This window comes from Grammomys surdaster, unplaced genomic scaffold, assembly GCF_004785775.1.
Source record: "Grammomys surdaster isolate TR1022 unplaced genomic scaffold, NIH_TR_1.0 227, whole genome shotgun sequence".
Taxonomy (NCBI): domain Eukaryota; kingdom Metazoa; phylum Chordata; class Mammalia; order Rodentia; family Muridae; genus Grammomys; species Grammomys surdaster.
The window spans coordinates 3,934,633-3,953,894 of record NW_021604672.1 but is presented as its reverse complement, the minus strand read 5'-3'; the positions used below and the strand labels follow the sequence as shown (position 1 = coordinate 3,953,894).

The 19,262-nt window shown below is 40.9% G+C and overlaps 2 protein-coding genes across 3 annotated transcripts in view; one reads left to right on the top strand and one right to left on the bottom strand.

Annotated features, from left to right (window-relative positions):
* The window catches only part of Prkd3 (protein kinase D3), an 84,727-nt gene extending 76,088 nt beyond the window's left edge, over window positions 1-8,639 (top strand). The window contains exons 16-19 of the mRNA XM_028773443.1: window positions 308-406; window positions 2,211-2,478; window positions 5,225-5,310; window positions 5,912-8,639. Of these exons, the coding sequence (XP_028629276.1) occupies window positions 308-406; window positions 2,211-2,478; window positions 5,225-5,310; window positions 5,912-6,085 (627 nt within the window). The 3' untranslated portion in view covers window positions 6,086-8,639. The remainder of the gene's footprint in view (window positions 1-307; window positions 407-2,210; window positions 2,479-5,224; window positions 5,311-5,911) is intronic.
* A 1,540-nt stretch (window positions 8,640-10,179) lies between these two features.
* Ndufaf7 (NADH:ubiquinone oxidoreductase complex assembly factor 7) lies at window positions 10,180-19,205 on the bottom strand. 2 transcript variants are annotated; one of them, XM_028773434.1, is made up of 10 exons: window positions 19,142-19,205; window positions 18,702-18,865; window positions 17,488-17,568; window positions 16,265-16,375; window positions 15,235-15,448; window positions 13,990-14,048; window positions 13,354-13,464; window positions 12,230-12,373; window positions 11,004-11,177; window positions 10,180-10,581 (listed from the first exon to the last, which is right to left on the bottom strand). In XM_028773434.1, exons 1-10 carry the CDS (start codon window positions 19,176-19,178, stop codon window positions 10,366-10,368), a joined length of 1,311 nt encoding a protein of 436 aa, XP_028629267.1. In that variant the 5' UTR covers window positions 19,179-19,205; the 3' UTR covers window positions 10,180-10,365. The 2 variants fall into 2 exon arrangements, with proteins under 2 accessions (XP_028629267.1, XP_028629268.1); XM_028773435.1 differs by lacking the exon at window positions 19,142-19,205 and adding an exon at window positions 19,053-19,139.
* Window positions 19,206-19,262: the final 57 nt, after the last annotated feature.

The following is a 19,262-nucleotide window of genomic DNA, read 5'->3' as shown; positions in this document are numbered from 1 at the left end:
TTAAATTCTATTTTTATTTTATGTGTATGAGTGTTTTGCCTGCATGTATGTATATGTGTGTGGTGTCTGTGGAGGTCAGAGAGGTCAGAGGAATTGGAGTTCAAACAATTTGGAACTGTCTTGTGGGTACTGGCAACTGAAGTTGGTCCTCCTCAAGGACAACCGATACCCACACCCCCCATGCCATGCATCTTCTCTCCAGGTCGTGGGTCAGCATGTAAAGGCAGGGGTTTCAGGGTGGTGTCTTCATACCTGTTTGTCATCTTACTTTGCTCTCAGTTGCTCCTCAAAACCTTTTCCCTAACAGATACTTGTTGCCTTGAGGAATCTACATTTTAAGAATATTGTGCACTGTGATTTAAAGCCCGAAAACGTGCTGCTTGCATCTGCAGAGCCGTTTCCTCAGGTGAGACATTCTCAGACCCTGATTAAGAATTAATGACATTTACAAAAGTTCCTCCTGATATAAAATAGAGCTCTGTGTATACACCATTGTAGTCTCTGACTGCTAACTTGAGTCAGTAGCTAAATCATTTAAATCTAGACTTTATTATTATATTGCTGGTATTTATTAACACTTTATCAGACTTAAATAGGTCTCAAGAAACAAACTTTGGGTTTTCTTTGCGGGGGGATTCCTAATTATATATGTGAGACTTAGAACCATACATTTATTTAAGTTCTTCAAATATCTGAATAGAGGAGTCACCAAATTCAGTTATGTCTCAGTAAATTTTATTCATACGACATGTGATATATATTAGAAACAGCAAGCAGTATTTGAATATGCTTCCAACTCTCTTCTGCAGCAGTTGTTTGCACTGTGGCTGTGTAGACACCAAATCCCTCTCTGAGTTTACAGTTCCTAAGCCACTTTGTCAATCAGAGCATTGTCTCTGGGAAGTACTTAGCATTTACCTATTGTGCATAGCTGCAATCACTAATGACCAAAACATAATGTAAAATGATGGAACAAGGTAAGTGTTCTGAGCTTTGCTAAGCCCATCATACATCCAGAGAACATGGTTGTGGTCACATTCACATGTAACCTTATTCAGCTCTGTACCAACTAGAGGAGTAGTATGTCAGCATAGAAAGCACTTACAGCTCAGAGGTTCTCTACTGTTCATGTCATCTATAAGTCTTGTTTACTTACCTGCTGACGTGTCAACAGATACTCTAAGATTAAGCAAAATGAAGGATGCTTTGAAATACTGTAGCAAAACATTTGAATACTTTTATATGTCTAGACATTGAGGATTTAAAACAGAAAAACAATTTTTCAGAAAATAGAAAAGGGGTATATTGCTCAGGGTTCTCTAGAGTCACAGAACTTATGGAATGTCTCTATATTTAAAGGGAATTTATTGTAATGATTTACACAGTCTGAGTCCAGCTAACCCAAAAATAGGCAGCTGTGAATGGGAAGAACAAGAATCTAGTAGTTTCTCAGTCCCACAAGGCTAGTTGTTTCACCTGGTTTTCTGTATAAGCTGGAATCCTGAAGATGTAGGTTCCAACAGACGTGCTGGCAAGTAAGTGCAAGCAGGTGAAGAGTGAATTTTCCTTCTTCCAGTGTCCTCATGTAGGCCTCCAGCAAAAGGTGGGCCCAGATTAAAGGTGTGTACCACCGCGCCTGGATATGGGGTTTGCTTTGTCCCAGGCTGACCTTGAACTCAGAGATCTGCTTGCCTCAGTCTCCTGGGATTAAAGGCATGTACTACCTTGCCTGGGCCTCAGCTTTTCATGGCCACTATGCCTCAAGATATCCGGGTCAGAAGCCTGTGTCTTCTAGCCTAAAGATCTGGATCATAGGTGTGCACTCCATTTCTGGATTGTAATTTATTCCAGATGTAGTCAAGTTGACAACCAGGAACAGCCATCACAAGGAGTCCTTACAAGTAATTGAAGATCAGCATCCTCCATCCATTTCATCAGAACAACAAAACTGGATCCTTGTTCCGTGACTCTGGCTGCCAGTTTACGATAGAGTACAGTTGTTTTGAAAATAAGTGCTAGGATAGCTCTTCATACTGCTGTAGTATCACAGAGCTACAGTGTATCTGTCTGCCTCTCGGAAAATGGCATTTTAGTGTGCCTGTCTATAGCTGTTTGCATATAGTCAGCACCTTTGGCTTAAGCGCACTAAGCATATCTAGAGATGGGTATTGATACATTAATTAATAAGCTTTTACATATTCAATTTCCAGGTGAAGCTGTGTGACTTTGGGTTTGCCCGCATCATTGGTGAGAAGTCGTTCCGGAGGTCAGTGGTAGGGACTCCAGCCTACTTAGCCCCCGAGGTCCTCAGGAGCAAAGGCTACAACCGGTCTCTAGACATGTGGTCGGTGGGAGTCATTGTCTATGTGAGCCTCAGTGGCACATTCCCATTCAATGAAGATGAAGATATAAATGACCAGATCCAAAATGCTGCATTTATGTACCCACCAAATCCATGGCGAGAAATCTCCAGTGAAGGTAAAAGAGAATTTTCAGGTTTTCACCTTTAGTCTGAAATCTTTGTGATCAAAATCATTCTGTCTCAGATGATGCTCCAATGTTATAGAGATGATGTGTGGGTGACTGTCCAGGCCGCCAGAAACGTCTAAGTTTCAATAGTTTTGGAAGCTGCTTGCCTTGTACTTCCTTCATAGTCAAGCAATATTTATTCCTCCTCAGGTCTCTAATGGGGTTGAAAACCAGATAATCTCACAATTAAGCTTAGATTGTTAGGAATTAGGAAAATGTTTTAAGGTCTACTCAAGTTAAACAGAAAAGGATTTAAGTACAGAACTGTAACTCACAAAGATAGTATAAATAATAGAGTACTTTCTCCAAAATCTCCAAGTATAAGTGGACTAGACATTGTGGATGTAATTCTTACCTGATATTGTTAATATTGTATATAGTTTATTAATGTATAAAAAGAAACTTATTGGAGTAAGGGGGAAATATAAAGAGAATCTCTTATAAGCATTACCTGTCAATAAAAAAGCCAATGGCCAATGAGCTGAGGCAGGAAAAGGGAGGTGGGGCACTAGTAGGAAGAAGGGATTCTGGGAAATAGTAAGAGATAAGGGAGAGAGTGGGTGGAGCTGAGAGAGACAAAACAGGAAATAGACCAAGAAGATGGAGGTAAACCAGCAGGGAGATACTGAGGAGATGCTAAGGAAGAAGTGGGCCGGAGCTGAAGGAGAGGTAACTGACCACATGGTAGATACTGAATAGTTTAAATGAGTTAAATAAGTTAGGAGCCAGTCAGGGAACGAGCCAGCGCTTACGGCCTAGGCACTTGATAACTAATTAGGCTCAGAGTCATTATTGATGGGAACTAAGGGAAGGGAAGAAAAAACAGATTTAAACATATTTTTTACACATGGTTACATATAAACAACCCTGAAAAAAGCATGTCATTGCTACTTAATTAAATAAAAGGCTCTTAGCATTAGGAAAAAAAAAACAATCATTCTGTCTCTTCATCTCCCTGAGTTAGTACCAGTCTTCGGGCACTCTATTGTATTTAGTTTCTTATTATTACTATTTTTTATTTTTGAGACAGATTCTCACTGTCAACTGTAGCCCTGACTGACTTAGACCCCACCATGTAGACCAGAATGGCCTTGAACTCAAAAAGATCTGATTGCCACTGCCTCTCAAGTGCTGGGATTAAATGTGTGTGCCACTGTGCAAAGCCAAGTACTCTACTTTTAAACTGTTTTGTCTCTTATGCTAACACTTGAGCGTTTTGTCTTCAGGATATGTTTTGTTTCTAAGTATTCCAGTCATCAGAACAGCATTGTAAACTGTTTACATAGTAATTTATGTAATTTATACCTAGAATGAGCTTTTGTATCTGCAGTTCATTTTTTCAGTCCTGATCTCTTACCAGGAAGCTTCCTGCTGTAGTCTTGATGACTAGTGAAGGCTTTTCAGTCTGTGATGCCTCCTTCTGTACATGTCAACAATGAGCCAGGGCTGTTGGCATACACTAGTAATCTCAGTATTGTGGAGGTTTCAAAGCTTTATACAAGATCTTTTCTCAGGAAGGGGTGGGAGAAAAGACAGGGAAAAGGAGTGAAGTTGGGCCTCTTTAATTACTGATGGAGTATGCCCTCCTTAGAAAACAGTTCTCCCATGTAGTAAATGTAGTACTGAGGACTGTCTCCACTGGGTGTAGTAGCCCTTGGAATAAATAGATCTTTTCTATCTTTCCATATGTATTGGGCCAGATGACAGTTTGATAAATACCCCCACTAAACTGGAAAGAGAGTCAGGAACAGCAGAAAAGCCAGCAACCTGCCAGGTTCACTCTAGGGTCAACTAGAAGGTTTCGATGTTCACACTCGGAGCTTTAAGGGCTTGTGGTCCATACACCTCTCCTGTCATTCACTTGTCCATGTCCTAGATTCTCACTCAGCAAGTGGGATAAAAACAGTTCTGAAATTGATCAGACTGAACACTGGTGACAGAACAGATAAGGATTTGAAGAATTTGAAACTCAGAAGTTAGTAAAGAACTTACAGAAAGTCTTTGCACATTGAGACAAGGCTTTCATTACAGTCTGGGATCAGTATACAGTTTTGTGGTTGGCTTGGTTTCCGAGTAGAATGTGCTAATGTCAGTGTAAGTACCAAATCACCCATAGCCTGTTTGCTAAAACCAACTGTATGACCTTTTGCTGTTCTCTCCACTTCATTCTGAGGATATCTGTAGAAGAGTGACTTCTGCCACTTTTTCACACCATGTCAGGGGAGAGCATTGTGATATCATTGAAAGAGGAAACCCTATCTAGAGCCAGTCTATTTTGTTCATCCTCAGGTAACAGTAATGAATACTTAGCACCTGTGTGCTAAACACATGCTAAGCTTTTATATTAAGCTGATCTCATCTTCCTAACAGCTTCATTGTGTAGATGAGGAAATAGATACAGCAAAGGTTAGCAACAGACCATGTCACACTGTGGTGTAGCATACATCAGCCTGGCAGTCTGGCTTGAGTGTGTGTATAACTGCACTGACTGCCACCTTAGTAACAAAAAGTTGGCATTCATACTTATGACAGGAAACATTTATGGGTCACTTCTGTGTGTTCAGTTCTGTATACTTGAGAAGCAGATTTTCTCCACGGCATCTTTACATGAGTCAATCTGCTCTCCTGCCGTCAGAATCACAGGTTTAGCTTCAGTTCCCCAAAACTCATATGTATAATTTTGCTTTTCATCTAGCAATTGATTTGATAAACAACTTGCTTCAAGTGAAGATGAGAAAACGTTACAGTGTTGACAAATCTCTTAGTCATCCTTGGCTACAGGTAAAAAAAAAGTACTCTGCATCCTACTCTCCTGTGAGTTTGTCTTTGCTGATGAAACCACTCTAGGAGCAGCAAGATGAGCGCATGGCTTGGGATAATCTAGGCCCTCAGTAGTCATTATCGTGCTATGGCATGGGCCTCTGCTCAGGGACTCAGTCAGTGTTGATAGGCAGTTAAACGCCCAGGAACAGAAAATATGACTTAATTAGCCTTTCATAACTACTTAGCTGTTTGTGTATTTTTAAAAGTTAACATGGTACACTGTTCAGTATATTTTACTTTAAATGTCCACTAAAAGTCTTTTTTATGTTTGGCCTGGATCCTCCATGAATTAAGACCAAAAGTCCACATTTGAGAGTGAGCAGAAGCTGTATATTCTGTAGGAAATGGAGGGTAGAGCTAACATTAAACAACTCACCTGGGCTGTTCAGTATGTTAGCCTGATAATAGACTTTAGATTTTAAGATTAATGTTGCCAACTTAAAATGCTGCAGTTAGAACTTGGGATAGGAGTTGTCAGTTGTGTAACTGAAGTTATAAACAAAAAGAGTCTGTTGGTATATTGTCTGTTTTATGGTTCATGATCATTTTCTTTTCCCAGGACTATCAGACTTGGCTTGACCTCAGAGAATTCGAAACTCGAATTGGAGAACGTTACATTACACACGAAAGTGACGATGCTCGCTGGGAAATCCACGCATACACACACAATCTCGAGTACCCAAAGCATTTCATTATGGCCCCCAACCCAGATGACATGGAGGAAGATCCTTAGTTATCAGTGAGCTAACCTCAATAAGGAAGGCTTTCATTTCAAGAATGGATACTATGCTGCATGGCTGTTGCTCTCTGCAGACTATCACTGCAAGGCAGCAGCAGCATGAGGAAATAGAAGGACTTGGTGGCATCAGTTCTGTAACTCATAACAAGCAGGTACATGAAGGGAAACAGTAATAAAATCAAAATGGAACTTTTATAAATTTTTATAGCATAAGCAATAACTGGTTCTGGAATTTTTCCTAATCCTTCACATCAGCACAATGTGAATCAGCACTTAATTTATCCCTCCTTTATCTCTCCTTTGCTGTTATTACATCATCTGTTTTAAAGGCCTATGACTGTCTAGTTATTGCTTATAAGGTTGATTACTCAACAGCTTTGCAGTTAAGCAGTAACCATGAGGCTAACAACATATGGATTGCTGTAAGGACTTTTAGTATTTGTCCACTGTTGGAGACATTGATTCTTCCTGGACCCCTATAAACAGAACACTGTACTGCTGACCTTTGCTGTATGTATCTTTAAATATGGTCTGTATGACATAACAGTTGTCACCTTTTCCATGTTGTAGTAGTCACTAGGATAATTGAACAATTGGTGTTACAATGAATAGAAATAGCTGGTCATCACTCTGCTCTGCTGGTGAACACATATGTTCTCAATTGACACCATCATGATACAGCATGCCAACAGTCAGTGGGCAGAGCTCTGCATTTAGCTAATTTATCCTCACCTGGAGTTGAATAATTTATAGACAAAATTATGTACTAAAGAGGAAAGCTAGTGCAGGGTCAGTAAATGTCCCTGTACAACAAGCAGTATCTTTTCCTTCTTCCTTAGCCTTTGGGGGATTTACAAATATCTAGTGTTGCCGGGCGATGGTGGCGCACACCTTTAATCCCAGCAGAGGCAGGCGGATTTCTGAGTTCGAGGCCAGCCTGGTCTACCGAGTGAGTTCCAGGATAGCCAGGGCTACACAGAGAAACCCTGTCTCGAAAAAAACAAAAAAGCAAAAAAACAAACAAACAAAAAAAACCAAATATCTAGTGTTTTTAAATTAGCATTGTATTTTGAGCAGTTTGAAGGAGTGGTTGAAGTCAGACATGAAAGTTCAGTTTATTGAGGTGGGCCCTTATTACCAGTACAGCAGGTGAAGGAAGGGTAAGAACGTCTTACCCTTCAGCCCCAGCAGCCAGCTGTTTCATAGTAGTTATTAATACAGGTTCAGTGTCCCTAGCTGAGCTGCTTTACACCAGGAGGGTTTCAGTTTTCCAGATACTGAAATGTTTGCAGACTGGGTGAGCATCCCTGGGTTAACAAATCTGCAATCCTCTAAAAAACTTAACAATTCGGTGTACTTCAGATTTCCACATTAGTGATGTCCCCAACTGTGCTTTACCTAAAGAGAAGGATCCAGGATCATCCTCTGGTAAGAAATATAGTAGTTGCTGTTTTCTTATTCCTCACTAGTCACCAAAAACAGGTTTTTCATGTTTATTCTTTTCTCTGCTAAGAACAAAAATTTGGAATCAGAAAACCTGGGTTTAAGCCTTAGTATCTTTATTCTGTAGATCTGTTGGGCTGACAGGTGACAGTTTGTCTGAGCACTTAGTTTCTCAGTCTGTAGAGTGGACACCATAAATTCCTCCTTCTGCCTTCCTCCATGTGGCTGTGAAGATTGTGTGACTGCTTCTGACAATCTGGAATGCCAGGGTCATCGCTTACCACTGGCTCTGAGATGACAAAGGAAGAGCTGTGTGTGAACAGACCAAAACTAAGTGCCGTCCCAGATGAGGAAGCAGCTGCAGGCATCTGTCCAAAATTAAAAATGTCCTCGAAGAAACAGAAACATTAGGGCTGCCTCTGTTGTAAATGTTCATGCTTTGAACTGTCCTCACGATAGCCACATAGCTAAGCACACAGTTAGCTGTTAAAGTGCATTGAGTTTACATATGGATTGAGACCCAGGCCTATATTCCAAGTCCCTTAACCGTCCCAGCCATCGACAATGTATTTCCAGAAGACCTCCCAAACTGTCTCTGTGGTTGTTCTCATACAGCAGTTGTGAAGAGTAATTTTAAGAAACTTCTAAGAAAGAATTTTTCCATTTTTGCTAAATCTGCTTGACCAGTATGTACAAGATGGGGCTATTGAATGTCACTAGGCAGCCCACTGTGGCTTTACTGTGGGAGGTGAAAACTAACTAGAGTGATTGCTGGTTTGCTTACTTCTACAGTCAGACTTTACAAGCCATGACATGAATTGCACTCTGTTTTGTTGGAGCCCTGTGCTGTTTAACAGAGACTGTGAAGGCACTGTCAGAGTCTGGAGTTGAGTAACCACTCCACTGTTTAACCTGCATTACTTCTGTCCTTGTCTTAAAACCAAGCTGTGTTTGCATAAAATGTAATTGTTTCTTAGAGACATGTGACAGTTTTCAAAGTAGTGTATAATGACACTGTTTAGTACATTTTATATTTTTTGTTACATCCCACTTTTTGTAAATATTCTTAAAACTTGATAATAAAATGTATTTCTCTATTACCATACTTCCCTATGTGAAAACCTTAGACCATCTCTAGTATAGGGATCTCAAGAGTTTTATTTGGCTATAATATTTTCCCTGGGCCTGAGTAATAGGACAATTTTGAGAATACTGACGAAAAAACACATGAAGCAGTGGCTATAGAGATAGAAGAGCAGAACCGAGCAGTGAAGAAGGGTGTAAGGCTGGGAGCATAGGGCTGGGAGCATAGGGCTGGGGGAATGGCTCAGGAGATAAGGACCTGCTGTACAAACACAAGAGCTTCAGATTGGATGCTAAGCACCTATGCTGCGCCTGTGACCCAAGGAAGACATTGCTGCAGAAGGAGCAGAGGTGAAGTCTTTGGTAAAATTAAAGAGGTATGAGAGTTCAGAGAAAGATGCTGTTTCAAAAACAAAGTTGGAGAACAATAGAGGAAAAAAAAAACACCAGCTATAAACCTTCACATGTAAATGTAATGCCCTACATGTGGTCACAGAGTCCATACTAAAACCATAGGTGCTGTGGCTGAAATGTACATAGACCATAACACACCAATTAAATACGGCCTCATTTCTTCTGTCCTTACAGACTAAGACACAGAATGATAACGCCATTCTCAGCTAAGCAGAAGCAGGAATAAATAAATCAGTGACATACCACTCCACCAATGACTTTACAATGCAGTTAAACCATAGGGCTGAGACACGGCTAATACCATTTCTGTCTAAGGTCCTCATAGGATCGTTCCCAAGATTGCCCATTTACAGTACTATAGCAAAGTTCTACAGACCAAGTTAATACAGAACTGAAATTGTGTATTTATCTGAAAATACAACAGAATGAGCTTAGCTTAGGAAATTGTTCCTCCTAAATAGTTAACATTACTCTTAGTTCTTACTTCAGTAAAAGTCAGATTTGCTGCAGTTTTTTTTAACTATAACTTTTACTTATTACTTCTCTAAAATGTTTGTTATCAGTCTTTCCTTTCATCATCCACAGAAGTGTATGGAACCCTTCTGAATCCTGCTTCCAGAGTGGTGAACTGCTGGCTTCTTCCCAGTCACTCTTCCTTCATCTGTGCACACCACAGAACAGAAAACTATGTCTATACTGGCTTATTCAGTTAATTATTTCCTTCAGCACAGACAGGATCTTAACTCCAGAAACTTACATCTGACTTCTTCCATTTCCAGAACCTAAGAGCGCCTTCTATTGGAACACACTGCTTTTTGCCCTTTGAAAACATCCAGATCTGTTGACTTGGATCACTGGAAATGGGCATTTATCTTATTTCCAGTTTCTAACAAACCAATCAGTGCTCATGTGTTTTTAAAAACCAAATTGAGCCAGGCAGTGGTGGCACATGCCTTTAATCCTAGCACTTGGGAGGCAGCGGCAGGCGGATTTCTGAGTTTGAGCCCAGCCTGGTCTACAGAGTGAGTTCCAGGACAGCCAGGGCTACACAGAGAAACTCTGTCTCGAAAAACAAAAACAAAAAAGCAAACAAAAAAAAACAAAAAAAAGCAAATTGAAATACAGTAAGTTGATTAAGTAAACAGTTATACCAAGAGTTACTTATAACCTTTAATATTCTACCATTTTGATTGTATTTATATATAAAACACGCTATTTTTATTGACTGAAAAGATATTAGTTTGAATACTTATGTAACCTTCAATATGCAAAGTGAATTTCTTTTATTTTGATTTTCAAGGCCTACTGAGGAATAAAAAGTCCAAGCTGAAATATCACTGCCAAACAAGTTCATCAAACCCAGCTACAGAGGATGTGGGGGGTTCTGACTGGCAGGCATTCCTTTCTTGACCTCCCCCATGAAGTCTCTGATGAGGTAGCAAGGCAAAGAAGTGAAATCTTTCTCCCATCTTCTGAGGATTCATTAACATATCATACCCCCGAAGGAGCTGCTGCTTCATGGATGGCTCACTTGCTTTATCCAAAAGAACCTGAAAGGAGAAAGGCCTTTAATGAAACAAACATCACCAGAAGAAAGAATACCCCAGTGCAGCACTAATGATGTAAATGATCTAGTACAGCAGTTCCCCAGATGTGATCACAGCATCTTATAACTGTAGAATGCTGAGTTCCAAATGTGTGCATCTGCATCTTTAGCAGATATCCCAGGTGATCTGTTCTGTAACAAGTTACGTGTCCTTGGAAGAGGAGTTATAAATCCATACCCATGAACGTGGTTTTCTTGGGAGTCTCAGCCTTACATACAAGTTTGGCAAGCTGTGCTACACCCAGGCTCTCAATAGTGCAGAAACTACGCTGGGGCCTGCTCGCTCCAACAGCATTAAAGCCAATAGAGCTCAACTTAAATAATTTTGAAATTAAGATATTCAGTGTGAGTGAGATAAACCATTACCTTCAGCCGGACATCAATGCCCATGTTTTTTAGAAATGTTCGTTGTTCCACTGGACCCAGAGAGGCTACTTTTCCTTGTGCCATTCTGCGAAGGTAACTGAAATCCACATCAGCTGTCAGGTCTGCTGTTCCAGGAGCAGCCAAAACGTCATGAAGCTGGTGTCCGTAAAACCCCTTGAGGAAAAAAGAACAGTTTTTACTGTTTTAGTTAACATTATTGAGAGTACAGAAAGGATATCCTACTAATCCATTTTTTACATTGTCAGTGTTTTAAAGAATGTCCTAAGTCTGTGGTTTAAACCCTATGCAGTAACATCCTTTCTTCAAAAAAAAGTAACACATTTGGAAAACCCAGTAGAATATATGAGGTTGGAATGCCTGACTATGTTACCTTTTAACATATAGCTATTTAGCAGTCCCATTAATGCTGTGGGCAAGTTCTGGCTATTAGAGCCTAGGTAGTTTAGTTAACAAAGCCTGAGAATATGGTGTGTGCTCCATGCAGAGCTGCTCTACCATAATCCTAAAGGGAAGGCTAGAGAACAATCTTCCAGTTAAGAATTCCTTTTTGTTTGTTTTGTTTTCATTTTTCAAGACAGTTTCTCTGTGTAGCCCTGGCTGTCCTAGAACTCACTCTGTAGACCAAATGACCTTGAACTCGGAGATCCATCTGCATCTGCCTCCCAAGTGCTGGGACTAAAGGCGTGCGCCACCACGGCCCAGCAAAAGTCCCTAACAGTAATAGAGTTAGAAAGAAAGAACCAATGATCTAAAAAATGAGTAATAGCCTCTGGCTAAATGTATTTCAGTTAGAGACTATTCAATAGTTAAATAGTCATATTTAAAGAACATTTCAAAAGAATGTTTTGGAAGGGCGAAAGAAAATATCTGGAAAGAAAAATATGTTAAAACAGTTTGCAGTAGCTAGGTTAAACATGCAAAGTAGCTTTTTTTTTTTTCAAATGAAGGCAGGGTTGAAACAATGTGAAGACAATCTTTCTCAAAATTTATATTATTCCCAGGCTCAATGCATATCCATGCTCTGTGCTAAGAATGACTGTAGGATCTGAAATTATGGGTAGTTATGACAGCATAATTAACATTATTTTTAAAAAAATGAATGCAACAAAGTTAGACACCATAAAAGCTAAGCTAAGACAACTATTCCGTGAACTTCAGCTCTAACACAGAGCTGCTGATTAAAGCATGCCCTGTCTGACACATACTCTGAAGGTGTCCGTCTTTGTTCCATCGTGACCATAGTCTGCAATCAGGGCAGCTCCTCCAGTTGATGCAATGCGCTGGGACAGCTCTTGGATGATAACCCCAGCATCGGGACATACTTCCACATGCTCCCTTCTTTCATCACGCTGGTGAGGGAAGAGTTAGACTCAGTACGTCACTCAGAGGACCTGCTTCCTTAGGGTCTTTCACATTTCTACAGTGAACATTTCTTAGTTATAATGAATTCAACTTGAATATGGGCTAGCCAGTGTTTCACATGACACCCTTTTAAGTATACAGAACTTGATTCTTTCAAGGTGAACATTAACCTGTTTTTAAAACTGAAAACTTGAGGAAGTTCTTAATTAAGATCTCTGGGGTGGAGAAAAGGAAACAGATGGAAAGCTGAGATGTTCTGAGAAGCAAGTGCTATTTGGGAACCTTTAAACAGCCCTGGAGCTAACGGGATGGCTCGGCGGTTAAGAGCACTGGACTCTCTTCCAGAGAACTTTGGTTCCGTTCCCAGCACCCATGTGGCAGTTCACAACCATCTATAATCCCAGTGTCAGGGGAACCATCACCCTTACACAAGCATGCAGGTGAAACACCAATATATTAAATAAAAACAATTTTTTTTAAAAAAGTTAAGTGCAGTCCCAGAATAGCTCTGGGAACCATTCCTTAAAAGTAAGAGAAAACAGCAGTTAATCTGTTCACAGTGTGGGGTCAAAGGTAGGACTGGGTTTGAGTATAACCCAACAGCTGACAGTGATGACAGTAATGAAAACACAGAACACAACATGCTGCTCAGGATCTCAGCGGTTACCACAGTACATAGTCTTCACACAGGGAAGATTCCCTGTTAAGAAAATGATGGCATCATTCATCATCTGGGAACAGAGGAGGGCACTTGGCTGAGTAAATGCTTACAAGCCCCATCTTCCTACTTAACATGATGACACATGAGAGACAACGTAGCCCATGGGACTACCACTGTGACCACCACCACAAAGCACCTCATGTGCTGTGCTCCAGCTTCCACTGGAAGAAGTTAACTGGCAACTAGGAAAACAGACTGGACTATTCTGCAGCAACATAAGCTTAGAAGAAAAGCTCAAATTCATACTTGTATGAAGGCTTCTGCAGGGGTCGCACAAGGTGCCAAGACGAACCTCAGTTTATCAGAAACTTGTGGGTCAACATCAACAAACACTTCTCTCCATCCATGTGGTGTTTTCTAAAGAAAACAAATAAAAATAAGTATTCGCAAGCACTTAAAACATGATGTTCTAATGGAGAAATAACAAATAGAGCTATAGGAGGATCAAACAGCACAGAGCTGCACAGAGACGAAGTCACACCCAGCATGAGCAAGCAGGTACTTCTGTGACAAATGACTACATTGCATGAGACTTACTCTTAGCCTCAGAAGTTGCCATGGAAGCAGCCAATCCCTAAACCCAAATTCTCACAGAACAGATATAGGAAAATTCTAGTCTTGTAATCTAAGCACTTGTCAGTGAACCCTCATGACACTGTCATTCCCATCTTAGGTTCTCTCACGTTCTCACTCAAAACTAAGAATCCACAGCAATGTTTCCAGGAGACTAAGATCCTGGTGGATATTTCACTTTTGCTTCTTAATCATAGTCATGAGAATCCCAAATAATCCTAACTTGAGCAAGCAGTGGGTAAGTACCATGTTCACTAGTGCAGCTTTAAGGCCATTGATTAATCATAAACACAACTTTCCCAACATTACCTGAAATTTATGCACAGGAAGAACATCAAAAAACTCATGTGCGAGATAAAAGCTGTATCCTGTTTACAAGAAAAACAATAATGATTTGGCATTTCAAAACAATTAACTATTGAACATTAACCATTAAAAAAAAAAGTGCCTGATTCTTCAGCACTGAAACCTGGGATGCTTCCAAACCTCCATCTAGGCCAGTGGTTCTGAACTTTCCTAATGCTGAGACTCTTTAATACAGTTCCCCATGTGGTGACCCCAACCATAAAATTATTTCATTGCTACTTCATAACTTCAGTTTTGCTACTGTTATGAATTCTAAATATCAGATGTACAGAATATCAGATAGGCAACCCCTATAAAAGGGTTGTTAAACCCCCAAAGAGGTCTCAACCCACAGGTTAAGAACTGATGCTCTCGGCCAGGCAGTGGTGGTACACGCCTTTAATCCCAGCACTTGGGAGGCAGAGGCAGGCGGATTTCTGAGTTCGAGGCTAGCCTGGTCTACAGAGTGAGTTCTAGGACAGCCAGGGCTACACAGAGAAACCTTGTCTCAAAAAACAAAAAAAAAAAAAAAAGAAAAAGAAAGAAAGAAAGAAAGGAAGGAAGAAAGGAAAAGAAAGAAGGAAGGAAAGAAAGAAAACTGCTGCTCTAAGGGAAGCTCACTGAACAGCAAAGAAACAGTTCCTCCTCGTTTTGCACATAATGGCCTGAGAACTGAAATATCCCCATGGTCAGCTAAGTCTTCTATTCATCACTAAGCCCACAACAATGAGAATCAAATTTGTCATCTGAGAAAGAAGTGAACTTCAGACCAGAAAAGACTTTGATGTCTTTCTGAGGATCTTCTCTCCACGCTGTCAAAGTCTCCGAGACTGGTAATCCACCATACCTTGCTTGCCTTTGGGCAAGTACAGATTTTTCAAGAGATTAATGACTAAACCCATCTACGATTACTTTCTTCAGCTGCCTCGGGGCATTTCATCATCAGTACTGTGCTAGGTAAGGGAAATACTACAGAGTACAGAGGAAACTTACATTTTGGGTTTCTATAAAATGATATGAAATACACCACTCCTTAATGTGAAGTGATCTTCTATTATCATCTTCTTTGCTAGAAAAAGAAGAGTCCACTATTCTCTGCAGGTAAGGGACTTGGAAGTGGTAACTGTGAAACTAGTAAAAAGCTGGTCAACTGTCACAGCTGGGAGAGTTCTGACCAACGTTCTGCCTTTAGGCAGTGTGAAGTTATACCTTTAGGAACATCCTTCAGGTCCCGGTACCAGGAGATTGGAATCCCAGACTTTGTGACACCTTTCATGTACACCAGGGATTCAGCATCTCTCTCCAAAGGGACCTTCTCTTCAGTCAGTGTCAATGCTTGAATCTCACTTAATTTTTGGCTCACCTCTACAAGGTGTATTGAAATGTCACAGGTTTTTAGCACAGACCCAAGCTGATTGAAAACCTAAAACAAAAAGAAGACTGTATCTTAATTACTGTTCTGTTGATGTGAATAGACTCAATGGCCAAGACAACTTAGAAAAGAAAGCATTTAACTGGAGCTTCATTAGTTTCAAAAGGTGAGTCCAGGGCCATTATGTTGGGGAGTATGGTAGCAGGCAGGCAGACATGACGCTGGTGCAGTGGCTGAGAGCTTACATCTTATCTACAAGCTGGAGGCAGAGAGTGGGCATGGACCTGGTGTAGGCTTTGGAAAACATTAGGCCCATCCCCAGTGATATATCTCCTCCAATAAGGCCACTTCCTTATCTTTTCCAAAACAGTTTTACCAACTAGAGACCAAGCATTCCAAGGTATGAGCCTGTAGGGCCCAAAGCAGCACACACTGGCAAACACAACGTGTCAAGTAGAAGGGGTTTCTGACTGCTCACCACAACCATTTAGTTGAATCACAACAAAGATTTACCCCTGACCCAGGTCATTCTCCAGTAACATGTAAGAACCACACCTATTAGAGTTAATAAGCATCATCTATATAAGAAATAAATTATAATATGCCTTCAGAGTAACAATTTACTAATAAAAATAAAAAGATTTAGCATCCACACAATGTTTCAGATCAAGTACTCTAAAAAAGTCCAAGAAAATAAAATGTATACAGAGTTGGTTTAATAAAGCCTGGGTGTCTATTAAAGAACTGTCTGGGGACATGAATTAGAAAGTAGGACTGAAAACCCAGATTAATAAAAATTGCAAACTAGTTCAAAAGCAGAAAGGTTAACCTATGGGACTTAAGAGACATTCTTTATTAATTACTTACCCTCAAAATATCTGCTGTGAGGGTACCCCGACCTGGACCAAGTTCCACCAGCTGGAATGCTGTACTTTTCCCAGAGGCTATCCATTCACTAATGAACCACACTCCTAGTAGCTATGATAAGAAAAAACATTAAAGCATTATACCATAAAACTCTACATAAATACATACTTTATACCAAAAGCAAAACATTTACAAATAATTCAATATAGGTTATTGGACATGCATATATACACACAGATGCACACAGAGGGAGACAGATACACATGCACACACACACAGACATCAGAATGCACTAGAACTTCACTGGGACTATCAGGACATATACTGCACAGGAAGCTTACTATCAGGGCCAAGCCTCAAGGCACAGAGAAGCAATCACTACTTATTTGTGATTCGGGAAACAGAGAAAGCTACTAGAGTTTGGGGACAAAAGGACACAGAACATTTATGCCATCTCCTCTTACTCATGATTTCCACTATTACACAACCCTTAAATATAATTTACTTTCTCAAGCCTAGATCCCACTTCTGTTTATGTCCTATGTCCTATTTTTAAGTCATCAAAGGTACTTTTAGGGAAGTAAGTGAACCGCAACTGTTTCTTACAGGGAGACCCCACTGTAACCTGCTTAAATCATAGCTGGCAATTCTCTCTCTCTCTCTCTCTCTCTCTCTCTCTCTCTCTCTCTCTCTCTCTCTCTCCCTCCCTCCCTCCCTCCCTCCCTCCCTCCCTCCCTCTCTCTCTCTCTCTCTCTCTCTCTGTCTCCCATCCCTGGCCCATCACATTGTTCATGGTTTTCTTTTTCTAAAACTTTTTCTATTTTTTTTTTTTGGTTTTTCCGAGACAGAGTTTCTCTGTGTAGCCCTGGCTGTCCTGGAACTCACTCTGTAGACCAGGCTAGCCTCGAACTCTGGAACTCAGAAATCCGCCTGCTTCTGCCTCCCAAGTGCTAGGATTAAAAGCGTGCACCACCACCGCCCGGCAAACCTTTTCTATCTTCTTTTGTCCTTCACATATCTCCACTTCTTTTTCTATAGTGAAATCTGAGTTTTTCAAATGTTCTCTCCACCATTTCCTCTAAAATTTTAAGTATTTGATAAATCTCACACACACATACACACACGGGGGGGGGGGGGGACACTGTTACAGATGAGCATAGCTTGGTCCACTCTCAAGTATCTATAACATGCATTTCTTTTATGGTCTACATGTTGGATATTACCTCTCCGAAGATTTGACTTATTTCAGGTGAAGTGATAAAGTCTCCTTTTTCTCCTAGCATATCATGATGCACATAATATCCCTGAGTAGAAGAGAGAAAATGGAAAAGATTAATTTTCAAATAAGGCTTTCAAAAGTACTCCTCTAAAATGTTACATAATACATACATTGAAGTAACTGTTTACCAAGAAAGTTCTCTCTTCTGAAACAACCAAGAAAAGGACAGCGTCTTTGCCTACATTTGACATGGTAGTAGTCATTTTGCAAAACTCACAGAAGAGCAATTACTCAAGTAGAAGGACTGCAGACATGCAGTGTTCTTCCCTCCACTCCTTGCCCTCCCACTCCCAGTCAGCACGGTAAGGTTCTCATCCTTACAGCCTCCTCTCCCCACTTAGTCCTGCCTGTTGCTGATGGTCTTCTTCAGGTTTTCTTGACCATCATGCAACGTAAATGTGGTTTGTGTGAAGATCCACCCATGAGTTCATGAGACAGAGAAAGAGAGAGCCATCCAACTATATACCAGTGACTTACACAACATTCATGATTGATGTATCTCAATAAAAAGGTAGGTTTAAAACAATGGCCCTGCTTGTCTATACTTCCATCTCAGTGCAAACTCTCACTTTCTTCCCATTTTAGTTCTTCCTGGGATCCATCTGTACCTGTTCAGTCTATTCAAACAGCATCTTCACAAACTTCTCTCTCCAAAGACTTCCAACCCAAAACTAAATCCAGTGCTTTTTTTATGACAACGATTATATTTCTTACAAGGTTTAATTATCTGAGAAGACTTTGTCTTATCTTCATACCCCAAGTTTTACCATAATGCTTAGCCTTCAAGAAAGACTCAAAGCTTTCTTATAGCCAGGCAGGTGTAGATCACCTAGAATCCCAACACTCAGGAGGGTAAATAAGAAGATGCTGCAAGTTCAAGGTCAACCTTATAAAGATAGCGTTTCCCTTATGGCAAGGAAATACACAGCCCAGTTAGAAAATCATCATTCCTTTAACTCGGGAAATTCAAACTACACTCTGTCACTTAAACACCGCAGAAATTTGTTGTGACCTCTTTTTTGGCACTGCCCTTTAATGCAACCTGATCAGATGACAGATTAAACTACATTCCAAGGACTTCGGAGGTGGCTCATCCCTTGACAGCTCTGGAGACCTTCGGGCTCCTCTCTGTACACACTCGTCGTACCCTATGTTTACCTTGGCTGGGTTGGTCAAAACCTCCTTCATGTACTCGGCCACAGTGATGGGACCTGTAGATTTTATTTTATACATAAGATGCCGCAGCATCGGAGTCACCCGGTTGTTTTCTGCCGGCTCATTCCCGGAGCTGAAGCATTTCCCTCTCCAAATACAGGGAGTGCCTGAAAAACACGATTAAGCTCTCCCGCATTAGAAATCTCCATTTCATTTACACGCTCAGCAAAAAGTTTAGAGCTTGCAAGGCTGCCTAGCTCATCACTAACTTCGCCCCAATGTCAGAACCCCATGGAGGCATGCATTGAACCCATGACTACAAGCCCCTCCACACAGGCAAGCCTCTCTGCCGACCGGCTTCCAGCCCCAGGAAGCAACTGAGAAACTAAGGAGCCGCGCCACGCGGTTTCCATGGAAACAGGATTCTGCAAGAGGCCTCTCACCCGCGCGGGCCACGCAGCGTCTCACTAAAGCATTCATTCCTACCACCTCAGGGCCAGGCTCCGCCCCGGAGGCGGAGTGGAAAGGTATTTCCTGATTTGTCTCCTCAATAGGAAGTGCGTC